This window comes from Hemibagrus wyckioides, linkage group LG29 (genome assembly GCF_019097595.1).
Source record: "Hemibagrus wyckioides isolate EC202008001 linkage group LG29, SWU_Hwy_1.0, whole genome shotgun sequence".
NCBI lineage: Eukaryota > Metazoa > Chordata > Actinopteri > Siluriformes > Bagridae > Hemibagrus > Hemibagrus wyckioides.
This window is the reverse complement of record NC_080738.1, coordinates 4,033,317-4,047,912: the sequence shown is the minus strand read 5'-3', so window position 1 is coordinate 4,047,912 and position 14,596 is coordinate 4,033,317. Positions and strand designations below refer to the sequence as shown.

The following is a 14,596-nucleotide window of genomic DNA, read 5'->3' as shown; positions in this document are numbered from 1 at the left end:
GCAACCTCCAGTTCTCATCTGTTGTAAGTGTAATTGTAGAGATCTGATATATTGTCATTGTTGTGTGTGAGATGGAGAGTAAATGTAGTGTATATAAAGATTTTGTGTAGTTCATGTTTTCAATGCTAAAACTGAGTGTGTTAAGTGTGAGAAGGTTTTCTTTCTTGCAGGATGAGGTACTGCAGTATTACAGATGAAGGTTGTGCTGCTCTGGCTTCAGCTCTGAGGTCAAACTCCTCATCACACCTGAGAGAACTGGATCTGGACGATAATAATCCAGGAGAATCAGGAGTGAAGCTGCTCTCTGATCTACTGAAGGATCCACACTGTAAACTGGAGACACTACAGTGAGTTACTGACTTCCTGTCTCTTTACTCTACTGTATTGTAAGACATTGAGTAATATTCAGTGTGTTCTGTAAAATGTCACATCTAGTGTGTGCATTACGCTTCTGTTGTTCATAAGGAATGTGATGAGTGACTCTGTTTAACGTTGTCTGTAATTCTGTCCTCTTCTGTGTTTCAGCATTAATTATGATAAACTCACCAGGTCTGGTGTATGACCGGAGTCTGACCTCAAACCTCTTGTCCAGGATAAAGCAGTAGTGGTGAAGCGTTAGAACCCGTCCCACATTTCCAGCAGTTTGGGAGCTGAATCATTCATATTCAGATGTAGAAGTTCCAGAACAATAACCGTGACTGACCACATCCTTTTATCCACTCAGCTACAAGTTACTTCAGGCTTTAATCACATATTTTACAATCCAAAGTCCAATCCTTCAGCATCTACACACAACACAGAGATATCATCACACCATCACACTGATTACACAAACACACATCCAGCTGTTGGAGATGTTTATAGTCAGTTTTTATCTCCTTATTTTTATCACATTTGTTTCTCCACAGATGATTGAGTTACAGTTGTAATATTTATCTTTATTTTTCTTTAAAAATTACTTATTTTCATATCTCTGTTGTTTGTTTGCTAATCTGTGTTTAACTGTAACCATGGTAACAGGTCTGCTGATTGATTTGTTGTTGTAGTGACCCAGTTTTGTATATATGTTGTATACATGTCATTTCCACTGTGTGTAATTACAGAATAAACAGTGAGTGTGAGTGAAACACAACAATTCAGGTGTTTGAGGTGTGTTTGATCACAAACCTTTCGTCCACAATGCTGTTTGCTTTGAGGATGCAGCGTGTGGAGTAAATGTGGTCTCCCAGTCAGGAAATCCAGGATCCAGTTGCAGAGGGAGGTGTTGGTGCCCAGCAGACTCACTAGTAGAGAGAAATTGTACCATGGTCAAATAAGTCAAACTTAAAAAAGTCCTTGTTCATCTTAAGTAGAAGCTGGTTCTCAAAGTTATGCCAATTAATTGCTCCCCTTCTTGGGCTGAAGATCAATCCAGCTTCACTAAATAGTCTCTCACAGGCCTCTGAGGCAGGGAGGGCTGTGTCCAGCTTAAGTGACAGGTTGGATAAGGCTGGATAAGATGTCAGCATAGTCATACCTTCAGCTGTACATGTTAGGTATGCATCCAGTTGTTTGGATGTCACCTGTGTGCACACATGCTTTATATCAGAGAATAAACCCTCTTCATCCAAAGTGTATGAGGAGTTGTCAGCAGGCTAAAGACTCTCATCATGATCAGGAAGATGTCAGACGTGACAAAGATGATGACGTCAGACCCTACGTATGACTGGAGTATTGTTTACTCAAATAATTCTATTCCCATAAAATTAAAACCTCTTTACTCGTTAATAGAACAAAAGTTTCTTGTTGTGTTAACTAAATGCCAAGTTTTAAGTCCTATACTGATATTGTTTAGAAGTTAATAGAAGTGTTAGGGCTTACAGTGAGGAGGAATCTGCAATGCAAAACAAAACAGATATTAGAATAGAAAAGGAAAGAAAACATTTTCTTATTCCACAAGCAAGTTGTCTGTTACAGAACTCGATAGTGATCCAGTGCAATCACACAATCTAGACTATTACAGCATTACAGCACGTCTAAGATCATATTAATTAGGTCTACTGCATCCTCGCTGTCTAACCTGGACTTTGTCCTCGGTCCTTTGTCCTCACTCCGAGCCAGTCAACAGCTGGCATTTCTCATTTAACATCTGGCTGTGCAGAAGATTTATTCATCTTCTGCACGCGCTTCATGCTCATCAGGGTTGCAGAGTGAACGAGTCAGGAATACACTCTGGATGAAACCCCAGTGCTACACACACACACACACACACACACACACACACACACACACACAAACACACACACACAGGGCACAATTTAGTATTAAATCCACCCACTGCTCCTATTGTGTTTAAGCTCTAGAGAGAGTGTGGTGTGTGGAAACCCCTGAAGTCAAGTTCGCCGATGACACGACCGTGGTGGGTCTCATCAGCAAGAACGACGAGTCAGCATACAGAGAGGAGGTGCAGCGGCTAACAGCCTGGTGTAGAGCCAACAACCTGTCTCTGAACGTCGACAAGACTAAAGAGATGCTTGTTGACTTCAGGAGAGCACAGAGTGACCATTCTTCACTGTTCATCGACGGATCCTCTGTGGAGATCGTCAAGAGCACCAAATCTTAGTTCAATAAATTTTGACTTGATCGGTCTTACCAAGTAAATTTTAACTCATTTTAATCTCCATTTTACTAGAAACATGTGACAGCTATAAAGTGCAACCTGTTGTTCATATTGAGTTAGATTGCTGTGCTAGATTTAAGAATAAGACCACACCTAAAAATTCCAATTTCAAGAATCTTTAGTAAAGACAAAGATTTAAGTATTTAATTTTTGTCTGTTCAAGTAAGACAAATTTCTGTGAACATAAACACTTCATGAAAAGGTGTTCCATTCTGATTTATTACGTACGTAAAGTTTTGAAAAGCATGTGACCTGAGGCTGAGCTCTGATTGGCTTGTTTCGAATTTTCCTCAGGCCGCCGCACTCTGCGCTCCGGACCCGCCCACTTTTGTTGTTAGCGAATCAATATTATTGTTATATATTTTGGCCTCATGTGATTGGACCATTCTCAACGAGTCTCATTACCGCGCAGCAGATGGTCAGTTAACGGACAGGTACTGATTAATATGGAAGCAAGCGAAATATCTCGAGATGAAAGAGAATTCGGTTCTATCTTTACAAAAATAAACTTTCACAAGGAGTTCGGATGAAGAAAAGAAAAGAATCAAGGAGCTTGGACCACATCGACCCAATCTGCAAACTCAGCAGCAGTCAGTTTTTTAATGATTACCTTCATTACATTACTGATAATAAACCCACATTGAACTCAGATTCACTGATTTACAGTACAGTAATTGCATGCTTTTGGGTATTGGATATAATTATCCCAACTTCTCATCAGTGCATTGATTCAGTGACGGGATGACGTTTTGTACTGCGCATGTGCGAGCAGTGCGCTAACGTGCTAGTTATGAAAAGGCATTTCCTCCTGCCAGATTCTCACCATGGAGGAGCTCGATGATGCTGCAGTTTCCACTTTAAAAGGTTAGTCATTTGTTCAAAGTTGTTGAAATTTTATTAATTCACTCTGTTGGTCATTCTTTGTTTGAAATCGAGTTTTAATCGAATATGTTTCCCACTGGAAACCCGTTCCTGCAAACAAATGAAATCAGCTGAACATTTTACAAAGTTCAGTCTCTTTTTTGAGATCTGTTCAATAATGAGATTTCATTCTGTCCCATTTTGCTCTCCATCTTGTGGTAGTACTATTTAGTATTATTTTGTATTTTTTTTATTATTCTTATTTATTAAAAGCAGCTTATTATTTAAATATAACCTCTTTGTGAAATCATACAGGCCAATTCAACTGAACAATCACTTCTACTGCTTTATTTTATCATTAACACTTTATAATAAACTTGTATTATTTGGCATTAGTCATCTGTATCTTTACAATGCTTGTAGCCTAGATCTTTGTCAGCAGCAACATACGTTTTTATATTTATGATGATTACAGTAACATTAGTTATTTCATTATGAACTCTACAGTGAGCATTTGTACTGTTTAATTTATTATTGTGAAATATTATAATTGATGACATTATAATTATTATTATAGATTATAATAAATATAAGTGTTTTACTGGTTAAATGCTGTAAAATGTTGATTTGTCAACATGCATAAAGCATTTACTGATTTACTGTTAGTAAATATAAAAAAGTGTTATATTCATATTCTATCATTATAATGTGTTTGTTTCATAGCCTTCATGTTTCTGTTGGTTTCAGAAAATTGTTTATTAATGATAAAATGTTAAATGTTATTAAAAAGCTATAATAAAATGAATAGATTTTTTACGGTATATAAATTCTGCATGCAAAGAATGACCCATATGCATCAATGCTAACTAACATATTTCTACGTTTTCTAAGCTGCTAACATTGGGGAAGACATTTTACCGTCTCTTTCAAGAGAGGATATTTGATATCTCTTTCCTGGTCCTGAGCCATTTGGCTTTTGACTCATAAGGAAGAACAGGTAATTTTATATAAAATACTTGTGTATACATGTATACACAATATACATGCAAACCTAGTTTTTTAGTTCAAATTAATATAGATCATCTCTCGTGTGTGTGTGTGTGTGTGTGTGTGTGTGTGTGTGTGTGTGTGTTTCAACTAGTTGAACATGCCATTGCTGTTTTTACCGCCCTGCCACTGCTCTTCCCATCCGGCTCTGCAGCACCCAAGAAAAGGGGCCCAATCAGTGAGGCTCTTTTTCATGTTCTTACGGTGAGTTTTGCTTTTGTAGTGTTATCTAATTAGCAGGTGTTTAAGAGGCCTACACTTTCAATTAAATAATGGGTTAAAAACAAGATTTGGCTACTCAAATTGCTCACCCAGTGTTAAAAATAACCTGATAAAATTACCTACATGCTCAGCCTTTGGCAAAAAAAAAAAAACCCAAACAACTCCTTTTGTAGATTGTAAATGCTGTTACATGTAATGTGAATATCTGAGTAAAACTCATCTGTTAAAGGACATTTGGAGCAGTGTGGTTGTCTGCGATGTCTTCATATTTACCAAGGTGGAGCTACGACTCAAACTGGAGACAGATGTCTCACTAATCATTCCCACTGCACAATATATTTTGCTTTTTATGCTGTTTGTAGTATAAAATCATATTATTGGTCTTCTAGCCCTCAGAGATACACTATATTGCCAAAAGTATTCGCTCACCCATCCAAATAATCAGAATCAGGTGTTCCAATCACTTCCATGGCCACAGGTGTATAAAATCAAGCACCTAGGCATGCAGACTGTTTTTACAAACATTTGTGAAAGAATGGGTCGCTCTCAGGAGCTCAGTGAATTCCAGCGTGGAACTGTGATAGGATGCCACCTGTGCAACAAATCCAGTCGTGAAATTTCCTCGCTCCTAAATATTCCACAGTCAACTGTCAGCTGTATTATAAGAACGTGGAAGTGTTTGGGAACGACAGCAACTCAGCCACGAAGTGGTAGGCCACGTAAACTGACGGAGCGGGGTCAGCGGATGCTGAGGTGCATAGTGCGAAGAGGTCGCCAACTTTCTGCAGAGTCAATCGCTACAGACCTCCAAACTTCATGTGGCCTTCAGATTAGCTCAAGAACAGTGCGCAGAGAGCTTCATGGAATGGGTTTCCATGGCCGAGCAGCTGCATCCAAGCCATACATCACCAAGTGCAATGCAAAGCGTCGGATGCAGTGGTGTAAAGCACGCCGCCACTGGACTCTAGAGCAGTGGAGACGCGTTCTCTGGAGTGACGAATCGCGCTTCTCCATCTGGCAATCTGATGGACGAGTCTGGGTTTGGCGGTTGCCAGGAGAACGGTACTTGTCTGACTGCATTGTGCCAAGTGTAAAGTTTGGTGGAGGGGGGATTATGGTGTGGGGTTGTTTTTCAGGAGCTGGGCTTGGCCCCTTAGTTCCAGTGAAAGGAACTCTGAATGCTTCAGCATACCAAGACATTTTGGACAATTCCATGCTCCCAACTTTGTGGGAACAGTTTGGAGCTGGCCCCTTCCTCTTCCAACATGACTGTGCACCAGTGCACAAAGCAAGGTCCATAAAGACATGGATGACAGAGTCTGGTGTGGATGAACTTGACTGGCCTGCACAGAGTCCTGACCTCAACCCGATAGAACACCTTTGGGATGAATTAGAGCGGAGACTGAGAGCCAGGCCTTCTCGTCCAACATCAGTGTGTGACCTCACAAATGCGCTTCTGGAAGAATGGTCAAAAATTCCCATAAACACACTCCTAAACCTTGTGGACAGCCTTCCCAGAAGAGTTGAAGCTGTTATAGCTGCAAAGGGTGGACCAACGTCATATTGAACCCTATGGATTAGGAATGGGATGTCACTTGATTTCATATGCGAGTCAAGGCAGGTGAGCGAATACTTTTGGCAATATAGTGTATGTGATGTGAACTTGAACTGAAGATGGGTATCTGTAATGATTAGGCATAACATTCTGAGCACTGAGAACAGCTCAGTGGGGTGCAGACTGCAGCTCTTGTGGGGTGTTCCTGGTCTGCAGTGGTCAGTATCTGTTAAAAGTGGTCCAAGGAAGGAACAGTGGTGAACTGGAGACGGGGTCATGGGTCAAGGCTCATTGATGCACGTGGAAAGCGAAGGCTGTCCCATGTGATCCGATCCAACAGACGAGCTACTGTTGATCAAATTGCTGAAGAAATTAATGCTGGTTCTGATAGAAAGGGGTCAGAATACACAGTTCAGGACAGTTTGTTGTGTATGGGGCTGCAGAGCCACAGACCAGTCAGGGTGCCCATGCTGACCCCTGTGCACCACTGAAAGCACCATCAATGGGAACGTGAGCATCAGAACTGGACCACGGAGCAATGGAAGAAGGTGGCCTGGTCTGATGAATCACGTTTTCTTTTACATCACGTGGATGGCTGGGTGCGTGTGTCTCTTATCTGGGGAACACATGGCCCCAGGATGCACTAAGAAGGCGAGCTGGCGGAGGCAGTGTCCTGCTTTGGTCAGTGTTCTGGTGGGAAACCTTGGGTCCTGCCATCCATGTGGATGTTACTTTGACACGTTCCACCTACCTAAACATTGTTACAGACCATGTTCATGGAAACGGTATTCCCTGATGGCTGTGTCCTCTTTCAGCAGGATAATGCACCGTGACACAAAGCAGAAATGGTTCAGGAATGGTTTGATGACCACAACAACCAGTTTGAGGTGTTGACTCTGCCTCCAAATTCCCCAGATCTCAATCCAATCCAGCATCTGTGGGATGTGCTGGACAAACAAGTCCGATCCATGGAGTCCCCACCTCACAACTTACAGGACGTAAAGGTACCACATGCACATACCAGATACCACAGCACACCTTCAGGGATCTAGTGGAGTCCATGCCTCGATGGGTCAGGGCTGTTTTGACAGCAAAAGGCGGACCAACACAATATTATGCAGGTGGTTATAATGTTATGGCTGATCGGTGAATGCTGCTTTTTTTTATTTACTTCATAACATGAACTATTCTGCAGAAAGGATCGTATAAATCTGTGTTTGGGCTCCAAGAAGGAGTATTCTCCTAAACCATGCTAACAGTCTAGCATTTCTGTACAATGTTTACATAATAATAATAATAATAATAATAAAGTACTGTTTGTATGTGTTTTATACTAAATAAAAGTTCACTGTATGATAGACAGTAAAAAGTGTGTTTTTAATCAGCTCCAGTTTTTTTCACCTCCACCACAATGTCTAAATGTAAGAGTCTATAAAGAAAAAACATGAAAACGGTGAGATTTTAAAAATCAGAAATTAAAATGCTGTAAAGGTTCTGTATATCAAATACTTTATTATCATCTTTATTATCTGACACATTCAATCAAAATTTTCAGGCTTTTGTAAAATGTTGAACATCAACATTAACAGTAAAACTCAAGGGTAATACTCTACCAGCATCTGGTCTTATGTAACCAATGGTACACAACATTTGGGGAAAAAGAAATAAACAGTCAAAAGTTAAAGTGATATTTCTCCCAAAAATGAAAATTCTGTCATCATCTCACCTGCATGTCGCTCCAAACCCATAAGAAATTAATTTATTTTCAGAACACAAATGAAGACATTTTTAATGAAATCTGAGATTTCAGTCCTTCTGTTGAAAGTCTATTTCCCCAAAACTTGGACATTTCAAAAAATTCATAAAAAGATTGTAAAATAAATTCATATGAATCAAGAAGTTTAATCACAGTCTTCTGAAAAGACATGATCACTTTATCTGATAGATTTAATTAAGGTTTTATTCACATATTAATGCTAAACAACTAATATAAACAGAATCAAGCATGTTTGTGCTTCTATTTACCAAAACTGAATGCTGTAAACGTTGTTGACTGATCGATGTTTATATGTGAATAAAAGCCTAAATTCGATCTGTTCATCATATAAAGTCATAATGACTTTTCAGAAGACTTGGATTAAACCGCTGGATTCATTTTGATTTATTTTTGATCTCTTTACAAATATTCTGAAGCATCAGAATTTTGGGGGAATAAACTTTCAACAGAGGGACATAAATCTCGCAGATATCATTAAACATATCTTAATTTGTGATCCAAAGATGAACGAAAGACATGAGGGTGAGTCAGTGATGACAGAATGTTCATTTTTGGGTGAACTGCCCCTTTTTAGAAACATTAATTGAACTACACTAACAATGTAGAATTACAAAAAAATAAAAATAAAATAAACCTGTTGAACATTACAGTATTAAAACATCTGGACTCAGAAACAACTCCTCACACTCCTGGAGATGGTCTTCTCTCCTGCTGTGCTCTAATGGCCCTCTTTCCACCCCTGTCTCTTGCCCCAGTGAACCATTTGGAGAGCCTTTTCTGCCTCTTTTTGGTTTACATCTTCAGTCATTGTGTCCTTTTTCAGTCCACCTGTAAAAGCAAATGCACATTAACATCTGAAATGTCCAGCTGTATATTATGGTAACACTTTATTTTTGGTGTCCCTGTTCCAGTGTCATTGTCCATTCAAGTACTCAGTGATATTAATGATGAAAATCTACTTACAGGGTAAAAGGTCAGTTTACCCCAAAATCAAAACGTGCGCGCGCTCTGACAAAAGAAAACGGCTCTTTTTAATGCACGGTGTCATTATGCGCTGATTTAGATCCAAATACAGTGTAATTAGTGTAATTATCAGTCACACACAATAACTTAAACACATATACGTGTTTCTGTGTATGTGGAAAAAATCCGGCGAGTCTCTGCCCTGTTATGAGCAGGACAGAGCTGACCACCGGGAATTCCCCCGGTTCACCTGATGACCACTCCGGGCCTGGTCTCACAACTGTCTGAAATTCTCCCTAAATGACCTCGCCTCCGAAAGCAGCACTTTACTCTTCTAGATCCCTGATCGGATACCTCAGAATTCACAATTATGCTAATTGTGCTAATTATTATAACTTGGCGCTCCGTTCGTTCCTCATCAGCAGCTGGCTGTACGGTAAAGTCACATTTACCTCAGGGGAAAAAATGGCGGCTAACCTTACACAGACACAAAATACACAAGGAAAGCAGAAAATAAACAAAAATGTGTTCAGAGTCAGGAAACAAAAACCTCTACACATTACTATCAACACATATAACCATATTTTAATCCTCACACACGCTTAAGTGATTATAACTGTTTCACGCTTCTCCCCAACCCCCCACAGAAAAGTTATTAACATTAGTTTAGCGGTTTTAAAGATCATTTCAACAGATAATAAAGATATCTTTAGAAAATATTCATTTACCCGCTTATTCCGCTCCACATCCACGTCCTTCAGCCGCCTTCAACAGATGAAGTGATCTCCCTCCCGCCTGTCACTCACTGGGTCTGGAAGAAACTGTATCCTTACGCCATGGCGGGATTTCCTCTACTTCCAATATTTAACATCTTCACAGCTGTCATTTTAAATTTCCGCTTATTTTCAACTAAGATCACATGATACATGATATTATGATATAATGTTATAAGAAGAAATTCGTAAGGAATCATTCAAAGCAGTAGGACTACTTTGTCAAGCGGAAGGTGTTGTCAGTGAGTGAGTAGGTCTTATTGAACAGGTAGGTCCAGTGAGACCCATTTAAATGTCTTCCTTTCCGATTTCTCCTCATTCCCAGTTAAATACATTTTGATAAATGCACAGGCAAGTGAACACTGTAATGCTGAACATTCACACAAAGAAACAAAATAAAATAAAATAAAATAAATGGAACACAATGGAAAATAATGCATTTTTATTTAAAAAGTAGCTATATCAAAAATCTGTGATATTCGTTGTTTTAAAGTGATTAGTAACCACATTTAATTATTTCAAAACGATTAAAGGTATAAAGATGTATTTTAGGTGTGAAATCATTTTGCCCACTTAGATCCTATAAACTCAAATTCAGATTTTATTTGTCACATACATAATGGTACACAGTGTGATATGCAGTGAAATGCTTACACGACTGTTTTGACCCTCGAAAAGGAAAAGGAATAAGGACAGAACAAAAGACAAGGATAAAATATAAAAATACGAAATATAAAATATAAGAATACGAATTATTCTAAAAATACGAAAAATAAAAACAAGTTCACAATAGGCAAAAAATAAAATAGAATAAAAATAGAATAAAATATAATAAATATAAATAAAGTAAGGTATGGTATATATGTATATAGAATATGTGTATAAAATAGAATATGTATATTGGAAGTGTAAAATACAACAACTGTGTTATGCAAAATTATATAAAATTATATAAAGTGAATAGTGTGTAGTGCAATAGTGTCCAAGGTGCAGACAGCAGCAGTACGGGGTGGTCACGGAGTGGAAAAAGGTGATGATAGCAATGGTATTGTCCATCATTAAAGTGCAGATGTGCATTTGTATGTAAACGGGAGCAGACTGTGCAACATGTATGTTTGTGTTGTATTGTGTGCAGTCTTGAAATGTGCAGATGTACGTTTGTGTGTTTGTGTGCCACAGTCCTGTAATGTGCAAATGTCCGGTGTGGTTGGTTGGAGTTCCAACACGTGTGTAGGAGCATAGTAGGTCTAATCAGTTGAGTCCTATGTGAGGTTCTGATTGAGAGACCGTATAGCCTGCTGGAAGAAGCTTCTCCTCAGTCTCTCAGTGCTGACCTCAACAGAGAGAAAAGTCCATTGTTGGGATGGCTGAGGTCCTTCACGATCTTCCTGGCCTTGGTCCAGCACCACTTGTTGTAGATCGAGTGCAGGTCAGGGAGCTTGGTACGGATTATGTGCTCAGCTGATCGCACCACCCTCTGAAGAGCTTGTCTGTCCTGCATGGTGCTGTTCCTGAACCAGGTGGTGATGTTTCCCATCAGGATGCTCTCTATGGTGCAGGAATAAAAGTTCCTTAGCACCTTAGCAGGCAGTCTAAAGTCTCTCAAGCGTCTGAGGTGGACGCTGACGGGCCTTCTTCACCACGGTGTCGATGTGACAGGACCATGACAGGTCCTGCGTGATGTGAACACCGAGGTATCTGGAGCTGTCCACTCTCTCCACTGGGCTGTTGTTGATCACAGGGGTCTAGGGGTATAAAGGTCCTATACTCATGTGTGACCCACATTGTGAAACCCACATGGGACCCACATAAATTGCCCATTTTCAGCCCATGCCCACTTGGAGCCCATGCCGCCTGGATACAGCCCTTATGGGGCCCACATATACATGTTGGCTGGGCTGGGACCAGTGGATCCGTGAGTGCAGGCTGGTCATCAACACGGTCCAGCAGCAGACAATAGGAAGAAGGCCAGCAGAGCTCAGGGCCATTAAAACATCACCATCACCATCATCATCAATTACATGGTCAGACTGGGAAAACCACCAAAGACAATGTTAATGTGGTGACCGTTACCTGGCATCACAGCCACTTCCCGAGTCTAAACAGCACTTCTGCTTCCTGTCCATGTTTAAATATACCTGTGTGTTTAATTCTTTTAATTAATAGCACGTTAGCTATTAGTGCTGTCGGGTTTCCTCCAACCTCTGTTTGATTCTGGGATCACGTTATCGCGATACATGCCCCTGCTCCTCAATATATCATTTTAAATCTAAATATATACATTTTAATAACAGAATAATATGTACTGAAATCACTTGTGCAAGTTATAAATGCAAAACAAAGCTGTTTGGAAGGATTTCGTCCACCCCTCTGCCTCACAGTGGTTTAGTCCATCGCCTGCTATCCCCGATACACATTAGCCTGTGTTTAGAGTGTTTGTGGCTCAGCTGTGGATCCCCGAGGAACTAGTTACGTTACTAATATAATAATAATAATAATAATAATAATAATAATAATAATAATAATAATAATAAAGAACGAATAAAGGGTGATGAATAAATAAAATAATAAAGGGTGTTTTGCACTGCGTCTTGTTTTGGATGGATCTTGACTGCCATCGTGTGGAAAAAATTAGGAAGTTCATGCTCCCAAAAAAAAGTATATTTATGTTAAATGGGTAAAAACTGAAACATCTTTCAAGGAGTGTTTTTCAGTGTTTCTCTTCACTAGATTAAATTATTAATAGGATAAATAATAAACAAAATAATAGTGTTATAGATGGATCTTGACTGCCATCGTGTTGCCACATCCTTGATCAGCCTGAGAGAAACTTCAGATCTATGAGGAAGACAGAGAAGCCACAAAACTACATTATATATCAAAGTTATATTTATGTTTATGGAAACACTATCAATGTTATTTACATTCAATTTTTTTATTATTATACTCAATACAGAGTAACTCAATACAGAGTAACTCAATACAGAGTAACTCAATACAGAATAACTCAATACAGAGTAACTCAAGAGAAACTCAATACAGAATAACTCAATACAGAGTAACTCAATACAGAGTAACTCAATACAGAGTAATTCAATACAGAGTAACAAGAGAAATTCAATACAGAATAACTCAATACAGAGTAACTCAATACAGAATAACTCAATACAGAGTAATTCAATACAGAGTAACTCAAGAGTAATTCAATACAGAGTAACTCAATACAGAGTAATTCAATACAGAGTAAATCAAGAGAAATTCAATACAGAGTAACTCAATACAGAATAACTCAATACAGAGTAACTCAAGAGAAATTCAATACAGAGTAACAAGCGTAATTCAGTAGAGTAACAAGAGTAATTCAATACAGAGTAACTCAAGAGTAATTCAATACAGAATAACAAGAGTATTTCAATAAAGAGTAATTCAATACAGAGTAACTCAAGAGAAATTCAATACAGAGTAACTCAATACAGAGTAATTCAATACAGAGTAACTCAATAGTAATTCAATACAGAGTAATTCAATACAGAGTAATTCAATACAGAGTAATGAAAGAGTAATTCAATACAGAGTAACAAGACTAATTCAATACAGATTGATTCAATACAGAGTAATTCAATACAGAGTAACTCAATACAGAGTAATTCAATACAGAGTAACTCAATACAGAGTAACTCAAGAGTAATTCAATACAGAGTAATTCAATACAGAGTAATGAAAGAGTAATTCAATACAGAGTAACAAGACTAATTCAATACAGATTGATTCAATACAGAGTAATTCAATACAGAGTAATTCAATACAGAGTAACGAAAGAGTAATTCAATACAGAGTAACGAGTAATTCAACAGAGTAATTCAATACAGATTGATTCAATACAAAGTAACTCAAGAGTAATTCAATACAGAGTAACTCAAGAGTAAGTCAATACAGAGTAACAAGAGTAATTCAATACAGAGTAACTCAAGAGTAACTCAATACAGAGTAACTCAAGAGTAATTCAATACAGAGTAATTGGAATAATTCAATACAGAGTAATTCAATACAGAGTAACTAAAGAGTAATTCAATACAGAATAACAAGAGTAATTCAATACAGAGTAACTCAACACAGAGTAACTCAAGAGTAATTCAATACAGAGTAATTGGAGTAATTCAATACAGAGTAATTCAATACAGAGTAATTGGAATAATTCAATACAGAGTAATTCAATACAGAGTAACTAAAGAGTAATTCAATACAGAATAACAAGAGTAATTCAATACAGAGTAACTCAACACAGAGTAACTCAAGAGTAATTCAATACAGAGTAATTCAATACAGAGTAACTAAAGAGTAATTCAATAGAGTAATTCAATACAAATTGATTCAATACAAAGTAACTCAAGAGTAATTAAATACAGTGTAATTCAATACAGAGTAACTCAAGAGTAATTCAATACAGAGTAATTCAATACAGAGTAACTCAATACAGAATAACTCAATACAGAGTAACTCAATACAGAGTAACAAGAGAAATTCAGTACAGAGTAACTCAATACAGAATAACTCAATACAGAGTAACTCAAGAGTAATTCAATACAGAGTAACAAGAGTAATTCAGTAGAGTAACAAGAGTAATTCAATACAGAGTAACTCAAGAGTAATTCAATACAGAATAACAAGAGTAATTCAATAAAGAGTAACTCAATACAGAGTAACTCAAGAGTAATTCAATGCAGAGTAACTCAATACAG

The 14,596-nt window shown here is 38.2% G+C and overlaps 2 protein-coding genes and 1 long non-coding RNA gene across 4 annotated transcripts in view; 2 read left to right on the top strand and 1 right to left on the bottom strand.

Moving 5' to 3' along the window:
* The window catches only part of LOC131348990 (NACHT, LRR and PYD domains-containing protein 3-like), a 59,601-nt gene extending 58,464 nt beyond the window's left edge, over window positions 1-1,137 (top strand). Inside the window, exons 12-13 of the mRNA XM_058384256.1 lie at window positions 171-347; window positions 526-1,137. Coding sequence (XP_058240239.1) covers window positions 171-347; window positions 526-562 — 214 coding nt within the window. The 3' untranslated portion in view covers window positions 563-1,137. The remainder of the gene's footprint in view (window positions 1-170; window positions 348-525) is intronic.
* LOC131348988 (NACHT, LRR and PYD domains-containing protein 3-like) overlaps window positions 1-14,596 on the bottom strand; it is a 412,464-nt gene that overhangs the window by 109,354 nt on the left and 288,514 nt on the right. The gene's annotated exons all lie outside the window — the stretch shown is intronic.
* Window positions 2,618-5,841, top strand: LOC131349018 (uncharacterized). Its single transcript, XR_009204020.1, has 3 exons — window positions 2,618-3,523; window positions 4,412-4,517; window positions 4,662-5,841. It is a non-coding gene; the product is annotated as an uncharacterized LOC131349018 (long non-coding RNA).